Source organism: Hyaena hyaena, unplaced genomic scaffold (assembly GCF_003009895.1).
Source record: "Hyaena hyaena isolate Hyena2069 unplaced genomic scaffold, ASM300989v1 scaffold_86, whole genome shotgun sequence".
In the NCBI taxonomy this organism is placed as follows: domain Eukaryota; kingdom Metazoa; phylum Chordata; class Mammalia; order Carnivora; family Hyaenidae; genus Hyaena; species Hyaena hyaena.
The window spans coordinates 325204-351570 of NW_024080721.1; the positions used below are offsets into that span (position 1 = coordinate 325204).

General features: G+C 54.8%; 1 protein-coding gene across 1 annotated transcript in view; it reads right to left on the reverse strand.

The window, feature by feature from the left end:
* Positions 1 to 1756: 1756 nt before the first annotated feature.
* The window catches only part of MROH2A (maestro heat like repeat family member 2A), a 47557-nt gene continuing 22946 nt past the window's right edge, over positions 1757 to 26367 (reverse strand). Inside the window, exons 20-42 of the mRNA XM_039234560.1 lie at positions 24998 to 25117; positions 23972 to 24094; positions 22579 to 22731; positions 21105 to 21227; positions 20226 to 20305; positions 18489 to 18597; positions 17613 to 17708; positions 15028 to 15132; positions 13557 to 13680; positions 12883 to 13001; positions 11895 to 12047; positions 11332 to 11486; positions 9190 to 9349; positions 8921 to 9114; positions 8438 to 8575; positions 7888 to 8002; positions 6438 to 6584; positions 6096 to 6278; positions 5514 to 5669; positions 3924 to 4049; positions 2909 to 3011; positions 2595 to 2660; positions 1757 to 2028 (exon numbers count right to left, since the gene is read on the reverse strand). Of these exons, the coding sequence (XP_039090491.1) occupies positions 1907 to 2028; positions 2595 to 2660; positions 2909 to 3011; positions 3924 to 4049; positions 5514 to 5669; positions 6096 to 6278; positions 6438 to 6584; positions 7888 to 8002; positions 8438 to 8575; positions 8921 to 9114; positions 9190 to 9349; positions 11332 to 11486; positions 11895 to 12047; positions 12883 to 13001; positions 13557 to 13680; positions 15028 to 15132; positions 17613 to 17708; positions 18489 to 18597; positions 20226 to 20305; positions 21105 to 21227; positions 22579 to 22731; positions 23972 to 24094; positions 24998 to 25117 (2970 nt within the window). The 3' untranslated portion in view covers positions 1757 to 1906. The remainder of the gene's footprint in view (positions 2029 to 2594; positions 2661 to 2908; positions 3012 to 3923; positions 4050 to 5513; positions 5670 to 6095; positions 6279 to 6437; positions 6585 to 7887; positions 8003 to 8437; positions 8576 to 8920; positions 9115 to 9189; positions 9350 to 11331; positions 11487 to 11894; positions 12048 to 12882; positions 13002 to 13556; positions 13681 to 15027; positions 15133 to 17612; positions 17709 to 18488; positions 18598 to 20225; positions 20306 to 21104; positions 21228 to 22578; positions 22732 to 23971; positions 24095 to 24997; positions 25118 to 26367) is intronic.

Genomic DNA, 26367 nt, shown 5'->3' on the forward strand with positions numbered 1-26367 from the left:
CTGGGCATGGGTCTTAGCTAATTATTATTATTATTATTATTATTTTAGAGAGAGGCAATCTTGAGCAGGCTCCATGCCCAGCACAGAGCCCGGCATGGGGCTCGATCTCACAAACCATGAGATCACAACCTAAGCCAAAATCAAGACTCAGATGTTTAACCGGCTGAGCCACCCAGGCACCTGGGGGTCTTAGGTTAACTTATGGGGTCTGCTGATGAAGGACCCCATAGACTGTATGTGGGATGGCCTATGTTCTAAATGTGCACATAATTTAGTACTGCTTGTATTCTGCAACTTGGTTTCACCAAGAGGTGTTTGCACTTGACAGGAGCTGATGGGTGTGGGTGTCTCGTATCTCGAGTTTAGGTAGCTGGGAAACAAAAGCAAAAATGAACTATTGGGATCTCATCAAAATAAAAAGCTTCTGCACAGTGAAGGAAACAATCAGCAAAACTAAAAGGCAACCAATGGAATGGGAGAAGATATTTACAAACAGCATATCAGATAAAGGGTTAGTATCCAAAATCTACAAAGAACTTATCAAACTCAACACTAAAAGACAAATAATCCAGTGACACAATGGGCTAAGGACACGAACAGACACTTCTCCAAAGAAGACATCCAGATGGCCAACCAACACATGAAATGACGCTCAATGTCACTCATCATCAGGGAAATACAAATCAAAACCACAATGAGATACCACCTCACCCCTGTCAGAATGGCTAATGTGAACAACTCAGGCAACAACAGATGCCAGCGAGGATGTGGAGAAAGATTTCTTTTGCACAGCTGGTGAGAATGCAAACCGGTGCAGCCACCCTGGAAAACAGTACAGAGGTTCCTCAAAAAATTAAAAAGAGAACTACCCTACGACCCAGCAATTGCACTACTAGGTATTTATCCAAGGGATACAGGTATGTTATTTCAAAGGGATACACACACCCCGATGTTTATAGCAGCGCTATCAACAATAGCCAACGTATGGAATGGATAAAGACAATGTGGTATGTATATATATATGTCTGTGGGGCATGAATGAGGCTTCGCGCTGCCCAGCAGCCCTCTCCCACCAGCAGGCCCAGGGGGCGACTGCCTTTGGCAGCCCTGCTGTTCCCTGCTCTGGGGGCAACCACAGACTACTCTGCTGACAGCCTGAGTGCAGGGAAACTTCCCCGCTCGCCTCCCCTCTCTCCTGCCTGTTGCTTACATGGCCATCATTTCTCCTTTTTGACCGTCGGCCAGGTTCTGTTCCAGGCTTCGCTGGGTCCCTGCCCCCGCCTGTCCCATCCAGCCCCATGATGGGACGAGTGAGGGCAGGCCTGGTGTTGTGTCACTTCCCGGAGACCCCCCCATCGTCCCCAGGCTGGTGGGCACTCCCCCCTCCCTCTCCCCCCCACCCCCAGCCAGCACCACTGGGGCACTTCCACCCTCCTTATTCGGAAGCCCGTCACAGTCCCCAGCAGAGACCCTCTTCTCCCTTCAAGGCTGGAGTCCTAGGGGGCAGAGGCCAGACAGCAGCCTGCCCCCTCCCCCACTGCCCAGAACAGCGCCTGGCAGGGGACACGCCATCAGCGCCCGGGGTGGGGGGGGGGGGGAGGGGAGCACTGAAATGCACCAACATGGATTCAGACCCTCACACGCTCCGGGGAAGGCGGAAATAAGACGGCCCCATTGGGACTAAACTCTCCCTTTGCCCCACTGCCCTGGCTCTGGGTCGTTGTCACCTTACAAGTCAGGAATCTGTGCTCCAAATGGCAACGGAGGTTTATTTCCAAAGGGAGGAAAGAAAGGGACACGTTATTTTAGAACGATGCTTTTCTTAACAAACTAAATTTAAAAACTGTCCTGCGTTGCTGTGGTTTGGTGCTCTGAGGAGGCAGCCTGCGCTTTACACTCGGACCACCTAGCAAATTCCTTCGGGTGAAGCCAAAAGCTGCTGCTGACAGCAAGTATCCAGGACTCTGAGGGTCTCCAGGGAGGCCCTCCGGACCCCAGGATCCGAGTCCAGCTGCAGCTCCTGGAAAGCTGAGAGGGGGCGCAAACAGCATGGTCGGCCCAGCTCGGCGGTGCCCGCGGGCCTGTGCGGTTAGGGGCTCACACCAGCTGCCAAAGCCAAACCCCGGTATTTGCATATTTGCAATCAGAAGGCTGCAGGTGGAGCTGCATCTGGGGGCACACGCGCGCGCACACACACACACGCCATCTCAGCCTCCTGTTCTCTAACTGGGACAGAAAGATCACCCGCAAACCCACGTGCAGTGTGAGCCAGTTAAAGGAATCAGGGTGGAAACATCTCATAAACATTGGTGATGGGGAGGCGGGCAGAAGGCAGGGTGAACGAAGGGAAGGACTCCCGGGTCACATAGTTTTCTTCCTACAAAGCCCTCTGCAGGCTCATCGGGCTCTCTGCACCCTGATTACACATTCCCCCCAACCCCCACCAAAAATCAAAAACAAAAAACAAAAAAAATAATAACAAAAAAAAAAACACACACACACAAGGAAGGGTCAGCTGGCTCTTCCCTGGGAAGTTTCTCTAAATTCCCCAAATGAGGTCGTGGACTCAGTACAATTGAGTCTTTTCTACTTACAATTCCGTAATGTCGGAAAGTCCAGTTTTTTCAGATGATGGGCAGACATGTGGTTCATAATAATTCCTAAAACGAGGAATGACACACAAATATTAGGCCAGTGAGCAATTTCGTTTGACCTTAAGAGGTAGCTGTTGAGGATTCTGTTGAAGATGCACAGCCGAGAACCAGGCAGGTGTGAAGCCGGGTGGGATCGGACACAAAGAAGGGGACTTCCTCCGGAGCCCCTACTCGGCTGCCTGGGGCCCTGCTGCTCCAGGCCTGGGTGTGGCCCTCAATGTCCCTCCTGCATCAGGAGACATCTGCTTGCTCACCTGCCAAGTCGCACGCAGCAATTCTGATCCTTGGCAAGTTACTATTAACATAGGGCATTGCTTCTAGCAAGAAGCTGTAGAGCACAGCAGGCTTTTTCTGAGTCTGCAAAAACAAAAACAAAGGATGAACAGAGCCATGGAGGATGAGGCCCTAGAGATCAGCTGCCCAGACAGTGTGTTCCCATCTGTCTGAAATGGGAGGGTCTGTCCGTCCAGAGAGGGCAAGCGCACATCTCAGCATCACACAGCAAATTATTAGCTGGGCAGTTTAAAGACTTTCAGCTCCCTGTTACCTTTTGTCTGACCCAAAGAGATTCCATTTGCCTTTAGACTCTGTGGCTGTCCAATATCATAGCCACTGGCCACGTGTGGCCCTTGAGCCCTTGAAGCATGACTGGTCTGAATTAAGTGTAAGGTGCCACCTGCATTTTGAAGACAGTACTCCCAAACTGGAAACTGTCCCATTAATAATTTGCACATTGAGGGGCACCTGGGTGGCTCAGTCAGTCAGTTAAGCCTCTGACTTCAGCTCAGATCATGATCTCACGGTTCATGGGTTCAAGCCCTGAGTCGAGCTCTGTACTGACAGCTCAGAGCCTGGAGCCTGCTTTGGATTCTGTGTCTCCCTCTCTGCCCCTCCCCTGCTTATACTCTGTCTATCTCTCTCAAAAATAAACATTAAAAGAATGTTTTTAAAGAATAATTGGCACATTGATTACATGTTGATATGACAATGGTTTGGATCTACTGGGTTAAATAAAACCTATTATTCAATTTGGTTTCCCCTCTTTCTCTTTCCCCACCCCCCTCTTTCTCTTTTCTTAACGGGGCTCCTAGAAAACGTGGGGGTATGTGGCTTGCATCTATCTCTGTTGGACTGTGCTGGTCTTGACACTTCACGTCTGGAAGGTGAGCACAGGGGATAGACATGGGATAGAAGTCTATGGCATCCACAACCCTGAGCCCCAGGCCACAGGCGGCCCCTCCACCAGGCCCACACCCCAAGCCTTCTCACCAGGATGGAGCACAGCCTTATCTGGAAGACGGTCATCTCTTCACTGGTGTTACTTGGGCCCGGGCAGTTCTCCAGGGACTTCCAGCCCCAGAAGTGCACACACTGAAACATGGTGGTCACACAGGCCTGGAGGGGCACAGAGTGGAGGGTGGCAGGGAGGGCGCCAGGCAGACCACGGGGTTCCCACAGTGGGGGGTGGGGCTGGGGATGGCAGGGCTGGCGTTTGGTCGCGAGGCCAGAGGGCAGCCCCGGGAAAGCACCCCTGGGACTGGCGCCCCCTCCCCCCAGCCTGCACAGCCCACTCGGCCCTCAGCCAGTAACCTCCATGCCTTCAGCAGCGCTGCCCAGGACCTGTCCCTCTGGGAGACTGGGGTCAGGGGCCTAGCAGGACTGGGTCCGACTGGGTGAGCTTTCTCATCCCCAGAGCCTCCCTGAGCACTACAGCAACGAGGCCCTCCAGCCTCCAGCCTCCAGCCTCCAGCCTCCAGCAGGGTTAGGCCCCAGGATATGATAGGAGATCAAGGGGGTGGGGAGTGGCTGGGGTACCTATTTGCCAGGGACAGGGGTGGCAGCCATGTGGCTGGCACCAGCCCAGGTGTTTGCCTCCCGTGGGGTTTCCCTCACCCCCACCCGTCTTCACTGCTCCTCCATTAAACCCTCTCGGCCACCTTCCCAGGTGATCCCCCCTGGGGCTCACTCCACAGGACAGCTGTTGATACAATGTGAAAGAACAGTGGGAGCCATTGATGGATTTGGAGGGGAGAGTCTCTGAGAGCTGACAATTCATGGGCTGGGGCACCAGGGTCGCCAGGCAGGAGTGCCCCACAGGATGCCCCTCAGCAACCTTCAGGTGCCGCCAGACCACCCCACCCCTGGTGGGCACCTGCAGCCCTCACCCTCCCCACAGCACGGTTCCTGGGACCCCAGGATTGGAGACTGAGGCTCTAGTTGAGCATGAGCTGCTGAGAGCCCCGCAGCTCTCTGGGAGGGGACACAACTGCCCCCAATCTCAGCCCCCTCTCCCCGGCCCTCTGCCCCCGTCCACACAGGTAGACATGGAGAGAGAAGACAGAGGTCATGGTCATGGGCCTGTGCAGGGTAAGGAGAGGCAGTCAGACAGGGGAGCTGTGAGTCTGCCCTTGCCCTCCCCACACCGAGGGGTGGAGGAGCCAGGCGTCCAAGAGGAAGGGGAACGGGGTCTGGTGCAGGCCAGGCCGGGCCCCCTCTCCTGCTACCCCCAGCAGCCCCAGAACAGGCCTGCCCCACCGGGAGCCACTGAGGAAGTACTGAAGCTAAGCTTGAACCATGACCAAGTCATAGCACCCAAGGGTGATGATGGCAAGCCATAGAACGTGCTGGAAGGAAAAGGAGGCTGGGCAGAGGATGCCTGCAGGCAGCGACTGGGGGAGAAGACAACTGTGATGTGTTCCCCACAGCGCAGAGATGCCTCAGTAAGTGGGTCTGTGGGCCTTCTGGGCCGGCCCTTCCCCAGGGCGCGGGCAGGGCTGAGCCCGCAGACCCCGCCTACATTCTCTCTTTGGGACCAGGGGTCCCCACAGGCCGGGACACAAAGAGGAGGGCGTGTCTCACCTGGGCTGCATCGGAGCAGGGGTCCCGGCAGTGCAGCATGAGGGGGACCCACGCCTTTTTCACCTCCTCCTTGAAGAAGTGTTTCTTGGAGATCCCAACCACCGTGGCCAGCTTCCCAAACAGCACGAAGGCCTTTAAACGCAGCAGCTCGCTCTCCTGTAGCCAACATGTACAGACAAGTCCTGAAATTTGGGATGCTAGTAGCCCAAGGGAACCCTAGCCGCCTCTCCGTGGACCCTTTCAGCTGCCTCGGCCCCTGCAAAGGCTTCTGGATCATTCCGCCCAGTACCACCCAGGTGCCCAGAAAGCTTCCATAGGCTGCAAGGAATTAAGAAGAGAAGCTCGCACCCTAAGAGCAGGGGAGGGGTCCCATGAGTCCCAGAATGAAAGCTTTTGATTTCTTTTACTAGGTCCCAGGATCAGCTAATGGAAGTGTGGGCGCCAAGTCAGACCGGAGGCCCCTTCTGCGCCAGAGCACGTCTTTCCTTAAGGGGATACGAGGTGCTCGCCCATTTGCTGTATGGGCATTTGGGAAGCCCCCAGCAAGGGCCAGGACCCAGTAAGGCCATGATCTAGACTCACGTTGTCAAAGAAGGCCCTGCACTGCTCGGAGATGATGCCGAATGAGGACCCCACGTCTCCCTCCCGGAGCTCAGCCAGGATCTTAGCCAGGGCCTCCATGCCCTCGGAGGTCACGCTGATGACCACAGGCTCCCTCAGGGAGCCCAGACACTTGTCCAGTAACAGCTTCCGGTACTGCCTCACCTGGGGTATGGGCGTGGGAGGGGGCCATGGGGAGCTGGGTCACCATGGGGAGCGCCCACCTGGGTCACCTCCCCGATTGACCAGAACACGCCAGCCCTGGACCCTCAGCCCACCAGGCCCTGCACCCTGGGCCCCTGAGCGCAGGGTGGGGCGCAGGACCTTCTTGGGGGCACCAAGAGCCATGTTGCCCAGGGCACGCAGGGAGAGCACCCTCAAGGCCTCGTCGTCGTGGTCCACGCCCTTCTCCAGCATCAGCACCGTGGGCTTCAGCAGCTTCTCCTGGTACAGCATCGGGTCGCTCATGAACTAGAAGACAGAACTTTTTGCAGTCACCCCGGATACAGGCCCCTTCCTCGGCCCCACGATGGGACGTGTGATAGATCCAATGCACAGAACAGTCTCTGTGAAGAGGAGGGGATTCGGAGCCCCAGCACCCCAGGACCAACTCTTGGCTTCTCCGCCGGTTGGCGGGGGCCCCTGGCACGTCACTGAACTCCTCTGAGCCTCAGTGTCCTCACCTGCAAGAAGGGGCTGATGCCAGTACCTGCCTCACAGGGTTGTTGGGAAGCTCCATAAGGAAATATGTGAAAAAAGCTTCATAAATGTGACCTATAGGAATATGTTCAGTCAGTTAGCCTGAAGAGCAGCTTCCGTGTCTGAGAGCCATGCCCGCTGGGCTTGGAGAGGAGTTCATGAGAACCGTGAACTTCACTCATATGGGACTCAGAGTCACAACAGACCCAGTGCTCAAAATGCCAGGACCTTGGCCAATGCAGACCCCTCTGACGTGTGTGCACATGCACATGTACACACACATGAATGTGTCTAAAATAAACCTAAAGAGGGGCTCCCGGGTGGCTCAGTCGGTTCAGCGTCTGACTTCGGCTCATGTCATGATCTCATGGTTCATGAGTTCGAGCCCCGTGTGGGGCTCTGTGCTGACAGCTCAGAGCCTGGAGCCTGCTTTGGATTCTGTGTCTCCCTCTCTCTCTCTGCCCCTCCGCTACTCACTCTCTCTCTCTCTCTCTCAAAAATAAATGAACATTAAAAAATAACAAACCTAAAGAAAATTAAACACCGAATTGGTGACTCCAAAATGGGAAATGTACTATCCAGTCTTTTACAGAAAAGGTGTGCCCATGCTACACTAGGCAGATGTTGGGCTCCTAAAACACATCGGGCTTCATGCAGCGAACACAATTTCTCCTAAAAGTCTTCTGGCCAATTCCTTTGGGCCCCCAAAGTGCCCCAGCTGCACTGAGGGGAGCTGGGCCCCAGCGGCCATCACATCCTTCCCTGGCCTCCCTGCCTGGCAAAGCCCTGCTGACCCCTCAAGACCTCCCTGCAAGACCTCCCCCAGCACCATCGACCCTGGTGAGAGCTGAGGTGCCCTCATCTGGGCCCCGGGGGGCTTCTGACACCCAGCACAGCACACCCCGAATCACCCGTGTGATGGAGTGAATGAACACATCCCCTGTGGGGTGGGACAGTCCCTGCCCCCCACTCAGATGTCCCTCAGAGCCTGGGCTCCAGCCCCAGAGAAGACCTGGGAAGGCACCCAGCGGCCCCGGACCCCAGCCCGCCCAGCCCTCCGCATCCTGAGCCTCACTTCCACGCAGACCGCCGTGCTGCTGACGCGGCAGCTGAGGACATCCGAGTTCATGCCTCTGAGCACCAGCTCCGACAGCCTCTGCCTGTAGCCCCCCACGTTGCGCACGCAGATCCTGCAGGGGAGGCGGCCGTGGGGCCGGGAGGGTCACTCAGTCGCTGCCCCGTGGAGCTGCTCGGGGGCCGGGCACCCGGGGACCATGTCTTCACCTCTCTGGGCAGGGTTTGGTCAGGGTTTCGCTGGAGTACCCACTTTTCATTTCCTTTTTATCAAAAGGGACTAGAATGAGGGCCACTCATGAGGGACCCGGCCCCGGAAGAGCTCTGCATCTGCCCCAGCTCAGAAGCCCCGTGTGGCCTCGAGCGAGCCCCACCGTGCCTTTGACCTCACATTTCCTGTCTTGGAGCAGGAAAGGTTGGACTAAAAGATTCCCTAGGCCCTACACGCTGTCATCCGAGAGTCTGGGACACGGGCCGCCTCAGAAGCGAGGCACGCAGCCGTGACCTAGACCTTCCAGCAAGTAGATGGCGTGGGGGGCCCCGGTGCGCACCTGGCCAGCAGGCCCACGCCCCGCAGGAACGTGGAGCTACCCTGCAGGAGAGCCCACACGCCCTGCTCCTCCAGGGTGCGGACCAGCTGCTCGCTGCTCAGTCTTCTGAACAGAAGCTGCATGGACTTGATCGTGATCCTGGAGGAAGGTGGGGCTACATCACGACGAAGCTTCGCCTAGAAGTCCCCAGGCACTGCCCTCGGGTCAGAGAGGAAGGGGTCCCCTGCCCGCTGGGCCTAGCTTGAGGGGCGTAGGGCGATCCCGCAACAGAGTGGGTCCTCGAACAATGAAAACCACACAGTGCTGGGCTCATGTGAGGGAGGGTTGCGAGATCTGCTTCCAGAACCTTCTCCCCATCGGGAGAGGAAAACAAGAGCTTTGGGTGGAGGTGACTCCTGGGATCCGTGACTTCTAAGAGGCAGCGATCAGCTCAGGCCCACTGCTTTGCTCCCCATACCCACTGCCCCCCACTCTCGAGGGCACCTCTGCAGATTGATGTCCTCGGGCAGGGTCCCTGTGTGGACGAGTCTCCAGGTCTTTAGGACAGGCGACACGGCCTCTGGCCCCTGACTGCTGCTGAGCTGCAGTAGGAGGGTGTAGACGAGGTCGGGGAAGAGGTCCAGGAGCTTGTCGTCCACATCCATCTTCTGGATGAGGAGGTAGACGGTGCACAGGGTCTGCAGAGACCAGGGCTGAGGTGTCAGGGCTCCTCCGAGCCCCCGAGGAGCCCCGGGGCTGCCCCTAAAACTCACCATCAGAGGGTCCACCGCGGCCAGGCGCCAGATGTCAGCTTTGGAGGTGGCATTGACCCTGGGGGTGAACCTCGACTGCAGCCGGCCCATCAGCCCGCAGAGCATCGTCCGGGCAAAGGGCACGTTCTCTGCCACGGCCAGCCACACCTCCGTCAGGTGGCTAAGCAAAGACAAGGAGACAAGACTGTGGGTCTCCCGCCTCCTGCCCTGGCAGGTAAGAGCCCCTTCGGACCCCCAGGCAAGACCCTGACTAGGGGTTAGACTCCGGAGGCTGAACATTAGGGAGGTGGAGTGAACAGCCAAAGGTTGTATAACTAGAACCCGGGTCGGTGGCTCGACGCTCAGTTACCTTTCCCTGCCACAGCTCCTCGTCGCCCCCGCCCGCCCCCCCAAAGCTGTGGCTCCACAACTAGGTGACCTTAGAGGCACGTGCCAGGCCTCCTCTCTGATGACTTTATAGGTACATCTGGCAACAGCTGCTAAGGACCTAGGCTGACGAGCCGGTCGTAAGCAGCTTGCACACAGCATAGCACCTCCTCTTCCCAACCCACCTTAGAGGCTTTCATCTCCGTAGCCCACAGAAGGGGGAAGGAAGCCTGCAGACGTTAGGTGGGCCGCCAGACTGCAGTTTAAAGCAGCGCCCCCCCCCCAACTGCAAGTCTGTGGCTCTGCTGAGAAGGGAAGGTCCCCAGGACAGTGTTAACGGGCCCGGTGTGCACAGGTGCAGGGGAGGGGGACACTGGGGAGCTCTGAAAGGGCTAAAGTAGCAGGTATGCCAAGATCCAATGGAACACGGAGAGGTGTACAGGGCCTGTGTGAATCCACAAAGCCAACGGCACAGGAGCGGGAGGTAACCTGAGGAGGGCACACGACGGGGCGCCCAGTTGGCAGGGATCGAATGGAGGTGTAGGCACGTGAGCTCATTGGCAATCACTTCTCATAAAGGAGACACTGGGGTGTAAGGAGATAAGAGAGCAGAGGCTCAGCCTGCGACAGCAAGAAACAACCACGTGAGCTTGAGGGAGGACCTGGGCTCCAGAAAAACTCAGCCTGGCCGCCACCCTGTGAGACCCTGAGCACAGGCCCCAGCTCGGCCGCCCCCAGACTCTTGACCACGGAAACCGACATAGTAACAGGGCTTGTTCTGAGCTTCCAAGCTGGGGGCAGTTTGTTACACAGCAATAGCTCACCAGTATAGTGAAAGCCAGTGCGACCCAGGCCACCAAGATCACCAGCCTGACGGAGGCCACACTGAGGGGCCTGCACTGCACACCACACACCCCTCTGGCTCTGCACTTGCACTGAAACCCCACTGTCCCCCAACAAGTCAAGCAATCCGCACTGCCCTCTGCCCCACGGCACAGCCAGGCCTGCCTTCCACCCAGGCCAGCCCTGGCGGTTCTTGATCTGAGGCCTCTCTGCTCGTGTGACAGCATGCTGGGTGACACCTGTCCCCTCTCCCTCCACCAACAGTCTCCAGGCCTGTCTTTGCTCTGCAGCCATGGCTGCTCTGGGGACAGCGCCCACCCCTTTCTACGCTCTCCCCAGTGAACCCTGGGGCCATTGCAAACGCACTCCCCTAGTCGGGTGAGATGCTGCCACCTGCCTGTGTGACCCGATGACAGAGACACGGGGACTCGGCGGTCTGTGAGGATAACACCGGGAAGCAGGGGCTCATGAGGCCACCTGAGGGGGCGTGAGGTCCTGCCGTTTCATCCCTTGGGCACCTGGACATCCCCTCTCAGGGCAGCACTAGGAAGGACAGAGGGACAGGTGGGGCCTCTCCGGAGGCCTGCCCACGCCTCGGTGACCACGTCCTCAGGCGGGTTCTGGAGCAGCCCAGACTCGGAGGGCGCTCAGCGCTCGGCTCTCCACCGAGGAGGACAGGGCTGCTGTGGGCAGGGCCCGGAGGGGGCAAGTTCCCAGGTCTGGACTCCAGCTCCAGAGGACGGCCCCGTAACACTGGGGCCGCAGGTCCACAGCTCCCAGAGGCCGCACCCCCCACAGGAGAGGCAGGGAGGGCGCTGGACCCACCCCAGGTCAGCACACCGCTCCAGGCCCTGTCCTCGGAGACACGGCAGCGGTGGCGCGGTGGCCGTGGTCTGGCGAAGGGGGCTGTGGCTCGCTGTGCGGGGCACCCACCTCTCCATGGGCAGGGGCTGCCTCAGGAGCGATGTGAGCACTGTCTCCTGGTGGTAGTGCGCCAGCAGGAGGACCCCCTCGATGAGGAGGCGCCGCACCTCCGGGTGGTCCGCCACGGGCAGGTGGACCAAGATCGCGCCCAGGATCTCGGCCACCTGGGGAGGGGCGGCGCATCACCGGCACAGCCTGGGCCCCCGCGGCCCTCTGCCCTCCCCCACCGCACACCCCTCCTCAGGGACTCCTGCCCACTGGACGACGGGTAGGTTAAGCCACCAGCTCGCCTTTTGGCCTCTTCCTGGATTTTATCAGGGTTTCTGTGTGGGAGGCAGTATGCTGGGGGCAGGGGCTGGGGAGCCACGGGCATCTAGCCCGCTGGCCACCTGCTAACCGGGCTACCTTCAGCACGTTTCTTTCTCATTCTAGAGCTCTACTTCCTCCTCCTCTGTACAACCAAGGGTTTGGGGAAGCCTTCTCCGTGAGTGTCGCGGGGCCTTTGCGTGTCCCTCGAGCCTGGGCGCACGCGGCAGCCCCAGGCCTCGGTGGCCCGGCCACAGCTCTGCCACCTTGTCCTCCAGCTCCTTGGCCCGCATCTGGAGGAAGGTGCCTATCCAGGTGACGGAGGCCTTGTCATGCCGCTGGCCCATGGCCCCGATGTTCTCACAGAGCTTCTGGATGAGCGAGACCACCTCATCACAGTTAAACTGCAAGCAAACCACCTAGGACCAGAGCACAGCACCCCCGGGGTTCAACAACCAAGTTTCAGGCCACCGCCCTGCCACCACTTGTCCTCGCTGACGCCCTTCCCCTTCTGCCCGACACCGCAGCTCCAGCCCAGGCTCCCGCCATCTCTCAAACCATTGCGGGGGCTCCTATCCGCCTCCCTGCCTGGCGTCTCACCGGCCCAATCACCAGCCTGCTCAGGATGTTACCCCTCCCCCTCAAAGACTCGAAGCTCAGCCCGGCTTTCTGGAACCTTCCCCCAACCCCTCCCACACCTCCCCTACCCAATGCCGCCAGCCCCTCCTGAACTCCTGCTCAGGAAGCTTCACCTGAATGTCCCCCATGCTTCCTTCCCTCGAGCTGTGCCCTGAGCCCTGACCCCCTGCAACTTCATCCTGCCTCCCCCCACAGACCCCTGCTCCAGAAAGCCTCCTCTCCCTGCCCCCCACAAGGCAGAATGACCCCACCCCCTGCAGCTCAGAGAGTTTGGGGGTCTAGGCATTCAGCCCTCAGTGTGCCTGTGGGCCAACATCTCTTGTTTCATTCTTTCTGGGGCCCCTCTACCCTCAGGGCAGCACACCACAGGAATGGAGACAAGGGAGGTGGGGACTGTTAAGTACCTACTATGTGCCAGGCATCACAGTGGGGACTTACATATTGCACGCCAATTAGATACAGAAGGCACGGGTAGGACCAGAAGCCGTGGGGACTGAGATCCCCTGGAGGGGGAGGAAGGCCGTGTGGCCAGGCCCAGCAAGGTCCCAGGCCTCAGACATGCTCCAGGCACTGGAGTCCAGCCCAGGAGCCCACACGACCCTCCCAGCGTGTCACCTTGGCGATTCTGGAAGATGCATTGAAAATCTTCTCCACGTCCAAGTCCTGGAGATCCTCCTTACATTTTGCAAGCTCCAATTCCTTGGAAGGGCCCCATGAGGAGCAGGTCTGGCTTGCTGTTGGGGATACAATTTTAGACACGATCAGAAGGACAAAGGACTCATCCACAGGCCTCGTCAAGATGGCCGCCTGCCCTGGCCTGTGGGGCTCCCCGGCTCTGAGGGTCATGACCACCAGCCAGCATCTGGACAGCCCATCCCTTCTTCCCTTGATCTCACTGCCCTGTCTCCCCACACCACCTCTACACTTGGCTCAAATGCCTGCTTCCTGGGAGGCCACCAGCTATTAAGCCAGAGGCAAAGTCTGCCCTTCTGAAGGTCACCTCCTGCATGTGCCCCTGAGCTCATGTCTGGGCACTTCTGCTGCGTCCTTGGTATCTGTGAGCTGACCTTTTCCCAGGAGGCCCCTTAATACCCAGAACGTGCCCTCAGTGAGTTGTGCCAAACAGGGAGCTTCTCCTTCTGGAAGCTTCCATGGCCTCTAAGCAAGCTCTGCATCTTCTCCACCATCTCTGCTGGTCACCTCTCTAGAGAAGCCATACTCCCCTAGGACAGCGCCCCAACTGACACCCCTCCCAGCCTCCATGTCCTGATGCCTCTCCTTCTCCCTACCATGAAGGTCCAGCAGGCTGGACAGGACATCCATCGAGGCCATGCGGGTTCTTGTGTGTGAGTCACAGGTGCAAGGGGCAATGAGTCCGACCAGCGTGCCAATCTGCCCCAGCTTCAGGGGGATCTGAAGGACAGGAGACCTCAAGGCTCACGTGCTGCGTCCACCCATGCACCCCTGGGGTTGCCCAGGGGCAGCATAGTGGGCAACCAGAGAGGGTGAACCCTGCTTGAAGGCCCCCCAGCAGGGCCCCTGGAGGCTGAGCAGCCAGGACCCCAGGTTGCTGGCTCAGGACTTACACCTCTGGCTGCACACCCAGGTTCCGCATCAGGGCACCTGCCTTGTTCCTGTAACTGAGACTGGGGTTCAAATCTGAACTCCCCCCACCCCACCCCACCAGGCTGTGTGACCTGGGCAGGCTGCTTAGCCTGGTGCCATCATGTTCCTTGTCTATAACAGAGCCTCCCGTTTCAAGGGGATGCTGTGAGGATTGTGCCAGAAAATCCAGGCGATGCATTCTGCGGTGCCTGGCCTCAAACCTAGCATGAGTCTGGGCCCTGGCCTTGCTCTGCTGGGGCCGTGCCCCCACCAGAATGGCACTCCCCATCTCGTTCTCACCCCGCACCAGCACCCGCACCCCAGGCCCGGGACGCCATCCTTCTCCTCCTAACCCTATCCCTGAAGACCAGGCAATCAAAGAACACGAGGCAAATGTAGAAGAGAGGCCTCGTTGAACAGGGTCCAACAGTTAATAGGAAGAGAGGTCTCATTGAATGGGGACCAAAAAACATCTCAATGCTTTTCTGGATTTTGTGATGTTTGTGGCAGTGGTCAAACTTTGTAAACTTTGTAATTTTGTAGTGATTTGCTTTCTCATTCTAAGTAGATAGTCACTTTCCTAACCAACGTGGTGTTCCTAACTATGCATTTTTTTTTTCTTAGAAAGGGCCCTCACCGCTGTGTGAGCCTCAGGCCCCACCAAAGCTGGATCCATGGCAAGCCACGCCTCACCCGTTCCTCGGCACCCCCAGAGTCCCAGGGTTAACTCCTCCTGGCGGGGGGTGGGGTGGGAGGGAGATCCTCTTTTGCCATTCCCAAATGAGACAGCCTCTCCCCAAAGGACACTCCTAGGGGCAGAACTTGATTTCAAAAGTGTTCCCTGGGACGTCTGTGTGGCTCAGTTGGTTAAGCGTCCAGCTCTTGGTTTCAGTTCAGGTCATGATCTCACAGTTCGTGAGTTCAAGCCCCGCAATTCATGAGTTCAGGCCCCACATTGAGCTCCATGCTTGACAGTGTGGAGCCAGCTTGGGATTCTCTCTCTCCCTCTGCCCCTCCTGCACTCTCTCTCTCTGTCTCTCTCAAAATAAATAGATAAGCTTCAAAACAAAGTGCTCCCTCTTCTCAAGGATCGAGACAGGAAGTTTTCTGTGGGTGTCAGAGCAGCAGCCTGGGGGGCGGGGGCCCCGGACTCACGCAGACACCGATGCTCTGCACATAGATCCGCATGAGACGGAGATGGAGGTTGATGGCCTTCTCCCGCTCCCCTTCCTTCTCCGACAAGATCCACTTTTCCAGGAGCTGTGGGTAGAGCCCAGAACACAAAAGGGGACATTCAAATCCTAAGGCTGGCCTTTCTTAGCCGGCTATTGCCTGCCTCATGTCTCCCACTCAGAACTCTGGCTTTCAGAGGTGCTGGGTGGTTCTGCTTCTCTTTCTAGACAGCACTGCAAGGGAGATGAGGCTGTGGCCTGAGAGAATGTCCCCAGTATCCTCACCAAGATGGCACTTGGCTGATATGTTCCACCTTGTTCCAAATGTTTGCCTGCAGGTGAAAGAGCCAGGACGGAAGCCCACCTTGCACCCCAGGGCCTAAGTGTTCACACATGCAGTAACAGAGCTTAACAATACATGAAGCAAAACCTCTACAACTGAAAGAGAAATAAACCAATCCACGGTGAGATTCAGAGATCTCAGTACCTCTTTCTTAGAAACTGATGGAATAAGAAGACAGAAAATCAGGAAGGATAGAGAAAACTTGAACAACACTACCAGCTTGGTCTAACTGATTTTTTGGAACACTCTACCCAATACACAAGTGCACACGGAACACTCACCAAGATAGACCATCCTGTGCAACAAAATAAGCCTCAGTTGATTTAAAAGGATTCAAATTCTACAAAGTATGTCTTCAGATCACAATGGATTTATTTATTTATTTTTAAAAAAATTTTTTTAATGTTTTATTTATTTCTAGGAGAGAGAGAGAGACAGCGTGAGCAGGGGAGGGCCAGAGAGAGAGGGTGTCACAGACTGAAACAGGCTCCAGGCTCCGAGCTGGCAGTCAGCACAGAGCCCGACGCAGGGCTCGAACCCCCGAACCGCGAGATCATGACCTAAGCGAAAGTCGGACGCTTAACTGACTAAGCCACCCAGGCGCCCCAGATCACAATGGATTTAAATCAGGAATCAAAAACAGATAGATCTCTGGAAAGTCTTCAAATATTGGGGAAGTTCTAAATAACCTAGGGGTGAAAGGAAAAATTAAGAGAGAAATTAAAATGTATTTTGAACTGAAATGAAATGAGAGCACGACATTTTTGTGAAATGCAGCAACAAAGAACAAAGCCAGTGGCCTCCTTCATGCTATCTGCTGCTGGTCACAAGACTTACTATAACTAACATTACAATGATCAAGACAGGATGACATTGTGTGAAGAGAGACAGATATATCAATGGAGCAGAATAGGTACCAGAGATAGACCCACACATACACAGTCAATTGATTTTTGACAAAGATGCAAAGATAATTCAATGGACAAAAGCCTTTCCAACAAATGGTACTGGAGCAACTGGTTATCTGTGTGTAAGCAAACAAACAAATCCTTAAAAATTTTTTTATTTACTTATTTTGAGAGTGTGCATGCACATGAGCACAAGTGGGGGTGGAGGGGTGGGGGAGAATCCCAAGCATAGTGTGGAGCCTGACTTGGGGCTTGATCCCATGACTGTGAGATCATGATCTGAGCCAAAACCAAGGATTGGATACTTAACCAACTTAGCCAGCCAGGTGCCCCCAAACAAATTTTGATCCATACCTCACACCATATACAAAACTCAACTCAAAAAGTACCATAGACTTAATTATAAAACTTGAAACTACAAACTTCTAAAAGAAAATCTTTGTGAGCTTAGGTTAGATACAGATCTCTCAGATATAACACTAAAATCATGATCCATTAAAGAAAATAAATGGTCAATTAGATTTCATCAACATTTTAAAGCTTCTGTTCTTCAAAAGACACTATGAAATCAATGAAAAGACATATCACAGACTGGGAGAAAATATTTGTGAATCCCATATCTTAAAAGGACTTGTTTTCAGAATTTATAAAACCTCTGGAAACTCAATAATGAGAAAACAAACAACCTAGTAAAAAAAAAAAAACTAGCCAATGCCCTTCAAAAATGCCAATATTATGAAGATAAAGGAAGACTGAGGAATTTTTCCAGATTAAAGGAGATTAAAGAGACATGGCAACTAAATGCACTGGGTAATCCAGTTTAGAGACTGGATGGCTTGGATACCTATAAGGGATATTATTGGGACAATTCATGAAATTTGAATATTGTCCATCTACTAGAAATACAGCATTATATCAACATTAAACTTCCTGATTTTTATCATTGTATCATTATTATATAAGAGGGCATTCTTGTCCTTGATATTTGCAATTAATTCTCCATGGTTCAAAAAGTGTGTGTGTACGTGTGTGTGCACACGTGCACTCATACATAAAACAAGAAAGAGAAGGGAAGAGACAGAGAGAGAAAGAAAATGTGACAAACTATTAAGTATGGTGAATCTGGGTGTGAAGGGTATACAGGAGATCTTTGTACTATTTTTGCAACTTCTCAGCAAATCTGAAATTTTATCAAAACACAGATACTGAAACCATTTTTAACACATACCCCTGTTTTCCACAGACTCTTGGCCCTCAGACCAGCTTTCTGGGAGGGGTGGCCACCCCTGGCTCCTGGCCCTCCCCCAAGGAACTCACGTGTACCATCTCCTGCAGCCCCTTGGGATCCAGCTGCCTCTGCATGAGGCCCTCCATCAGGTGCTCCAGGGCCTGAAGCGCATTTGCATACAGGGTCTGTGGCCAAGAGAGGAGAGCGCCGGGCAGCAGTGGGTGGTGTGCACAGCCACCCGCCAGGACGCTGCAACAATACATCCAGGGCTGAGAAGTCTGAAATGATCTGAAAACCACTCCCCTACTTCTTTACACTGAGATTCTCATGTGACTCACAAGACAACCTCTGAAGAGGAACCCATTTTACAAAGGAGGAACTCCCAGAGTCCAGTTCTTCTGACTCCCCATCCAGGACCGGGGCTTTGAGGAAGAAATGGCTACCTGTCCACAAAAGATTTGTCCTCCTCCAGCTTGTTGCTGGGAAACAGCCATCCAGTCAGGAACTACATTTCCCAGCACCCCTTGCATCTAGGCATAGCCATGTGACTGAGTTCTGGCCAATGAAAAACGGGCAGAGTGGCTCATAAATCCTCCACACCCTTTCTCTTCCTCTCTTCCTCTACCAGATATCAGTACCCACGGAGACCTTGGGCCATGCATTGAAGATAGTGGGGCCTCTGCCAGCCTAGGTTCCTGAATGACTTCTCACAGCAGCTCTGTCTCCATCCCCCACTGCCAACTGGACTTTCCTTGAGTGAGAAATAAATTTTCTTCTTGTTAAATCATGGAGATTTCAGGGTTTAGCTGTTACAGCAGCTAGCATTACTTTATACTAACTAATAGAGCCTACTACACTTTGGTGCACTCACAGGTAGTTGAGGATGGTGGGCTCTCAGCACTGTCCAGGCTATTGTAAACATCTAAGTCCTGACCCAGAAAATGAGGTGGCCCAGAGGGACCTACCTGAATGGACTCATTGTCCTCTGTTGGGGGTTGAAGAGAAATGACAGAATGAATACTGATATCCATCAGCTCATTGTTTTCCTCTGTGGAGTAGAAAGGCTTCAGACTGCTAAGGAAGGAAGAAGTGGACAAGGGGAGTGGTCAGGGTGGAGTTGGGGGGAGACCCTGCCACCCCACTGCCCAGTCCAGGCTGCAGAGGCATGTCACAGAATGAGGGAGAGGCCAGCGTCCCCAGCTGGGGGTGCAGGCATGCATCCATCCCCAGGGGCTCTGGCATCACCCAGTCACCAGTATCCAGTGACTGTGTCTGTGGTTGATGGGGACCGAGGGACCCGAGGCCAGCTCTCCTTCTTGTTGCCTGCTCTCAGCATCTCTCTTTCCCACTCAGAAATATTCCATTGCTCCTCCAGAGGCCATAACCATGAACTCTGGCTCCAACACTGGCCCTGGCCCAACGGTTTTCAAGTGTAAAACCTGCGCCAGCAGCAGAAGCATCACCTTGGCACTTAGAAATGCAAATTCTCTGGCCCTACCTCAGAGCTACTGAATCGAAAACTCTGGAGTGGGGCCCAGCCATGTGAGCTTTAGTGAATTCTCAGGCGTAGTAGCTGGCTGCCCGATGGACATTCTCTCCTACCCCTTCATCGATAGTTCCCAAGCCTAGGTCCATACTAGCATTACTTGGAGAAGCTCTGAGGTGCCCAAGGGCCACGACCAGGCTCTAGGGATCCTTATCTAAAGGTCTGAGGTGGGACCAGGATACCAGTATTGTTCACAGGTCCCTGGTTGGCTCTACTGTGTGCCTCCGGAGTTGGGAGCCACCATTCCATTTTAACTTTAAACTACTGCCCCCCAAAAGGGGTCATATATTTCACCCTGCCGGAACCTCCATCTCCTGCCCAAATCCTCTTCTTTTGTGGAAGCCCAGGTCAAAAGTCAGATGCCAATGCCTTCTGATCTCCCCTGTTGTATCAACAGAATTGCATTCTGTTGGCAACCCTTTCTTTTTCTGGCCTTAGATTTTTTTGTTACTGCTGTTCACCCACAAATCCTCAGCTCTGACCTATGATTCCTTGTGCATGTGTTCCTCTTACCTCCGAGTCCCCGAAGAGATGTTTGTGAAATTTATTTCAAATCTGCCTATGTGCTGCCTCTTCAGGCAACAGGTGGTTCTGCTATGAGCCTGAATAACGCATCTGCCCAACGGGTGCCGAATTCCCAGAGACCCCTGCCAAACACTTTAACTACCCATGTTCCATAACTTCTTCCTCCTTCCTGCTTTCCCACCAGTGAATGGACAGCTCCAGGAAGGCTGGAGTAATATAAACCTCAGGTATTATATTACTTTGTATTAACTGTATCAGTACCGTATCAGTAAATAAATTCCTTGACCACACCCAACGCAACTAGATGGATGCCATCTCCCTGTGACCCTGTTCAGTGTCATCATGTGATTTCTTGCATCAAAGATCCCCTAATGGACTGAAGAACAGCTCACCCACTGCCAGTCACTTCCTAACCCAGGAGAAGAGCCCAACTTGAAATATTGCTGAGAATGATGGAAAAGACCGGGAAGAAGAAGACCTGCATCTCCTGGGGTGGCCCCATGCCCCAGAGCTGCTGCCCAAGACCCAAAGTAGGTGTGACCCTCCCCTGGCAAGGAACAGTGAGGGGTGGTCTCGGACTTTGCCTCTGCCCACGGGAGGCACATGGGGCCGGAACAGGAGCCCAGCTCACCTCAAGTGCGAGAGGGCCTCTATCGCCATGGTCCGCACAGGAGAAACGAGGCTGTCCGTGGGTTCCGCCTTGATGGTGGCCTGTCCAGCACAGCAGGGCGGTGAATGAGCCACCCAGGGCCCACCAGAGAGCACCGTGGGGCCTGGCACTTTGTGGGGTGCTGGCACCGCATACCATGTTCTCTCTTTTCAGGATCATGTGGTCTTTTAGCATTTTAGGGGAGGCAGTCAAATTGGGTATGGGAAGGAGCGGGACTCCAAGACAGCCCGGGGCTTCTCGCTCAGGCCGGCCACCTTCTTGCTGTGTGTCCCCGGGCAAACCGCTTCCCCCGCCTGAGCCGTCACGTGCAAAACAAGTCCTGTTTCACAGAGCAGTGACCAGCTAGCGTGAAACGACACACAGATGGCTTCTGGGCCAGCGTGGGGGCAGGGGTGTTCATTTCCTGTTCCTCGGGGACTCCTATTCCACCCACATGTCACTTCCCTCGGGGACAGCTTCCCAAGCAGCGGCAGTGCTTTCCAAGGGCCCAGGGCATCATGAGGGAGCGGGGAGGCCTGGAGGCAAAGGGCAGTGGCTGCCCACAACTCCATCAGCCTCTGTCACGCCTTCTTGCCTTGAGGCAATTGACACTGTTTAGATCATACTGAAGTTCTGCGCAAAAAGAGAGCTTTAACACCTGCCTGCAGCTGATAGCTATTGTACTCCGCACTCGTATAGTTGGCCGAAAGCAGAGCTGAGACAGGGAGGGGCTTCAGTGACCCCCGCAGCCCCTTGTCCCTCAGATGCCCTCAGGGGACTCTGAAAACCTCTGACCAGGAATTGCAGAGCAGTTAGACCCCCAAACCACCCAGGAGCGAGGAAGCCTCTCACCCAGCTTACTATTATAATGCCCGTAAGGGTCATCTTTTGGGCAAATTCAAAGTCCTCCAGATCCTTGATGTTCTTGATGGCATTGGTGACCTGCGCCACACTCTTCATGAAGGCCATTTTGAGACAGATGTCCTGTGCCCAGACCAAGAAGAGGGAAAGGAGGTAGCATGTCGGGAGTGAGCCCGAAGGCCCCAAGCCACAGCTCTCTTAAGGACACTGCATGAGGGCACTCCTTCCTCAGCGCCCCGGGAGCGGCTGTGTCAAGGGCACCCCAAGAGACGGCAGGCTTCATTCTGTCCTTCAGACACCTTGATCGAGCTTCTGCTGCGTGGCCCGGATGCCAGCCAGACGCTGGGCAAGGCACAGCGCTCTGAGAGCGCCACCTCCCTGGACCTCCCAAGGAAGGGGATGCCACACCGCGCACACCTTCCCTGGCCAGGGACACCATGCCATGCGTGTTGCTCAAGAGACGAGATGAGATAAAATTGTTTTTTCCTTTATAGCATGGGTGAGCCTTGAGGACATTTGGCTAAATGAAATAAGCCAGTCACAAAATGCCAAATCCTGTGTGATCCCAGTTATAAGAGATGCTTGTAGGTCACCTCAGAGAGACAGGGAGTAGGACGGGCATTGCCAGGGGCTGGGGAGAGGGGGCGCCGGCATATGTTCAGCGGGTACAGGGTGGCTGTTTTATAGGACAAAGAACTTTGGAGAGGGCTGGTGGGTTCGGGTGCACAGCAGTGTGAATGTACTTAATGCCCCTGAACGGTACACCTTAAAAATGATTATGGGGCACCTGGGTGGCTCAGTCAGTTGAGCGTCCGACTTCAGCTCAGGTCATGATCTCATAGTTTGTGGGTTCGAGCCCCACATCAGGCTCTGTGCTGGCAGCTCGGAGCCCAGAGCCTGCTTCTGATTCTGTGTCTCCCTTTCTCTCTGCCCCTCCCCTGCTCGCACTCTGTCTCTGTCTCTCTCAAAAATAAACATTAAAATTTTTTTTAAATGATTATGATGGCAAATTTTCTCTTATGCGTATCTTACCACAATTTTAAAAACAATAATAAAATAACTTTTGCTTTCTTCTGTGTTTCCCCCTCCTTGCCATTCCAAGAAAGTAGCAAGCCCCTCTGCATCCCTGATGATCCCACTTCTTGCCCACTATGAATGGGCTTGGGTCAGATGTTGGGAGGGGAGGGGGCAGAGATGAGGGTCGAGGGAGTGAGCAAGGCTGGGAAGAGAGAGCATCAGTCCTCTGACTGCTGGGATCCACACCCACCCGCCAGGCACTGTGGGAGGGAGGTGTCCCCCACCTGCCTCCCCCTGCAGCAGAGAGTGCCGTTTGAGTCAGTGAGTTTCCCAAAAGCTGGGTGTTGGGTGGGACTCCTGGCTGTCTCCTGGGTGGGGGTGGGGTGCTCAGATAACGAGGCAGGTGGCTCTCTGCCAGCCTGGCTCTGGATGCAGGGGTGTGGCCTCCCCGGGTTACCTGGCAGCTGCTGGAGTAGTGGTGAATGATCTTAGTGGTGATGGGGTTGTCCACATGGGTGAGGAGCATCTGGGGGTGGCAGTACAAGGCCACGCAGCTGTACATCACCATGAGCGCGCCCTTCACCGACTCTCGCCTCCAGGGATGGTCTTTCTGCGAGCCCAGCCAGAAGAGGAAGAACCACGGGGGGTGTTGGGGCGGGAGGGGCGTCTGCTCCACCGGCCACCCCAGCTGCACGTGGACAGTCTCTGGTCACATGATCAAAGGAGCCACTGAGTCAGCAGAAGGTGCTTCAACTGATTTTTTCCAGGTGCCTGAAACGCTCATCCATTCAACACACCTTTACAGAGCACCTACTCCTTGCTGGGCCCTGCGTACACAGTGGTGGGTGGCTCACCCCGGGTCCCACCCCAGCGGGGGCTTCAGTCCGGCAGTGGATGCCAGCAGCACCCTGTCCACTGTAAGCAAGCGGTTCATGTGGACGCCCCATGGCTGCCTGTACCCTCCTCCGTTCCTTCACATACCAGGCACCTGCTCTGGGTCAGGGGCTGTTGGATGCCGGGAATCCAGTGGGAACAAACAGCCCGGGACCGGGACGAGGCATTACGGGGCCACCAAACCCACCACAGAGGGTGGGCAGGGCTGCCCACACCCTCCGGAGCCTCAAATAGAAATCCACGTCTCAGGTCCCGCTTTGTGGAGAAGCTGGGGCAGGAGCCTGGGACGCTCCTGATTCTCTCCATCCAGACTACCAGATCCCCAGGGCAAGGGTCCTGGGTCAAGGCCAAAGCCTGAGGCATCGGTGACTCTGGATGGCTGCCCACTGGGGCCTCAGCCAACCTGTGACTCTGTGTCCTGTGGCAGAGGGGCCCCCTCGAGCGGCCGGCCCATGCACTGGATGGATGCCCAGGCCCGGCTCCTGGCTTCACCGCTCACTGGCCACTACATGCCTTTGGACAAGCTTCAGGGCTCTCTTCCATATGCCAGCAGGCACGATCGCCCCCCACCCCCGTGCCACTGACTCACCAGGGCAGGGCTCCCAACCCGTGGAAAGGACCCACTGAGTGCTACCCAAGCAGCTTCTTCATATCCAGTGGGGGTGGGTGAGGTCGGGCCTCTGCACTCCCCCCAGCACCCAGAGTGCCCTTGCAGCTCTGCGGAGCCCACGGTGGGCTAGCGCCCCTTTGTAACATCTGGGTCCCGAAAGGACCCACCCTGTGCTCTTCAGATTATCAACAGCAAAAGCGTTGTTGGGGGGAGGCCTCCAGATCTCAGCCATTTTGGGGACAGGTGGTACTGAGAGCAGTTTGCTACTGAGATCTCACAGGCATCTTGGCTGAGTGCCGAAAGCACGTGGCCCCAGAGACCTGACTGCGGAGTGTGGGCGCCTTACCCGCCAAGCGCCGATCTGCCAGGACTGTTCCGACTCCTGGATCCTCTCCTCAAAGTCATGGAGCACATTCAGCACTGTCTTCACCTGGCCACGGGCACAAAGGCCGAAGCACAGAATCACGCCCTGCAGGCAGAGCCAGCCAGCAGGGGTGAGGGCAGCGTGCAGCGACCAGACGAGGAGCCCCCCTCCACGTACACATGCACACAGGCACAAGCATGAACTCCCCTATGCACACACAGGTCCACACACAGGCATGCACACACACAGGCACACACATGCACACACTCACCAGTACACATATGCATGCATGCACTCATGCACATACACACATGCATGCGCACACACACCAGTACACACACGCGCGCACACACCCGTACACATATGCATGCATGCCCACATATACATGCATGTACACAGAGAGATACATACCAGTACACACACATGCATATACACCAGTACACACATGTGTGCATACACAGAGACATACCAGTACACACACATGCACACACCAGTACACACATGTATGCATGCACTCATGCACGCACACAGCAATACACATATCCATCCACACATGCACCAGTACGTACACACATACATACATATCAATACACATATGCATGCACAGACACACACCAGTAAACACACACATGCATGCGCACACACCAGTGCACACATGCTTACACACATGCCAGTACACACATGTATGCACACGCACCAGTACACATACACACACCAGTACACACATGCATCTACACAGAGACACACCTGCACACACACCAGTACACATATGCATGCACACACCAATACACATGTGCGTGTGTACACACCCCAGTACACACATGCATGCACATGCACCCACACAGCTGTACACACAAGTATGCACGCACACACACCAGTACACACATGCATGCGCACACACACACACACGCACACACACAAGCATGCACGCATGCACATGCCCATACCTCCAAGGGACCAGGGGGGTCTGGTGGATGGGGGCGGGGGCGGGCTGCAGGGCACCCTCACCTCCCGGTCGAAGTCATTGCCATAGTCCGTCTTGTACAGCAGGTCCAGCAGCAGCACCCCCACCTTGTCAGCCTCCAGGCCCGTGGCCAGTGTGAAACCCAGGGCCCGATACAGAAAGCCCTGGAAAGGCAGAGGAACAGAGAGAGCTTCGAGCCTGTCTACTCCGCCCCTGGGGTTGCTGCCGTGGGAAGTTCCCTACAAAGCACTCTAGATTTTTTTCTTTAATGCACAGATATCTATGCATTTTGTACATTCTTTAAAATACACGTCCAGGTTATTCTGGAGCGTTGGGCTGCTTGCGGGCAAGCGTATTATAGTGAGGGACCAAATTTCCCTCCTGTGGAAGTCAAACCAATTTCAACTCACACTGACCAATCTATGAACACTGATTTCCCCACTTTCCTGTCACATAGGACGTTACCAGCGAGAGGCAGAACAACCACGTTTTCCTGTGTTTCTTTGCTTATTAGCCATGCTGATCACTTAGCACATTCTCAACATCCAGACCCTGAATCCCTTCTGTATTCTTTCCCCATTTCCTGTTGGCTTATTTCACCTGTTTTCTCTTTTATTCATAAGAGCTTTGTGTGTATATTTGGAAAAATAATAAAAACAAACATGTATTATTTCATTTAACCCACACAGCAACTCTAGACTATAAATGCAGTTGCTGTTTTGGGAGATGGAAAACCAGGTGGGGCAGAGCCAGTATCTAAAACCAAGCCAGGTCTGGGTGGCTCAACTGGTTAAGCATCCAACTTCAGCTCAGGTCAGGATATGGTGGTTCGTGGATTCAGGCCCCACGTCGGGCCCTGTGCTGACATCTCAGAGCCTCGAGCCTGCATCGGATTCTGTGTCTCCTTCTCTCGCTGCCCCTCCTCCATTCATGCTCTGTCTCTCTCTCTCTCTCAAAGATAACATTAAAACATTTAAATATTTTTAATAATAATGTATTTGATTATGTATGTACATTGTGTTGTTACTTTGAATGGGATATGTTTTCATCATGTTTTGTTTTTGCTTTATTTGTATGTGGGAAAAATCATGGTTTCTGCATATTGATTTTGGGAGAAGACTGGCTCTGACAATGGGGACACTCAGTCTGGAGGGTACTAATGGCCACCTTGCTCCTACTGAGGGTGCCAGCTGAGCGGTGAAGAGACGGGAGCATCCTGGCGACGTTCCTTATGCCATCATATCCAGCTGTACCTTCTTAAGTTTTCTGAGCCAATAAAATCCTACTTACCTAGTTACTTTCCCTAAGCTAGCTGATTTATTGAAATATGGTTGAGTTCTATGCATTTCCTTATTAACTACTATATGCAACTTTCTTCAAAAGGACATCTGCCCTTGGGGCACCTGGGTGATTT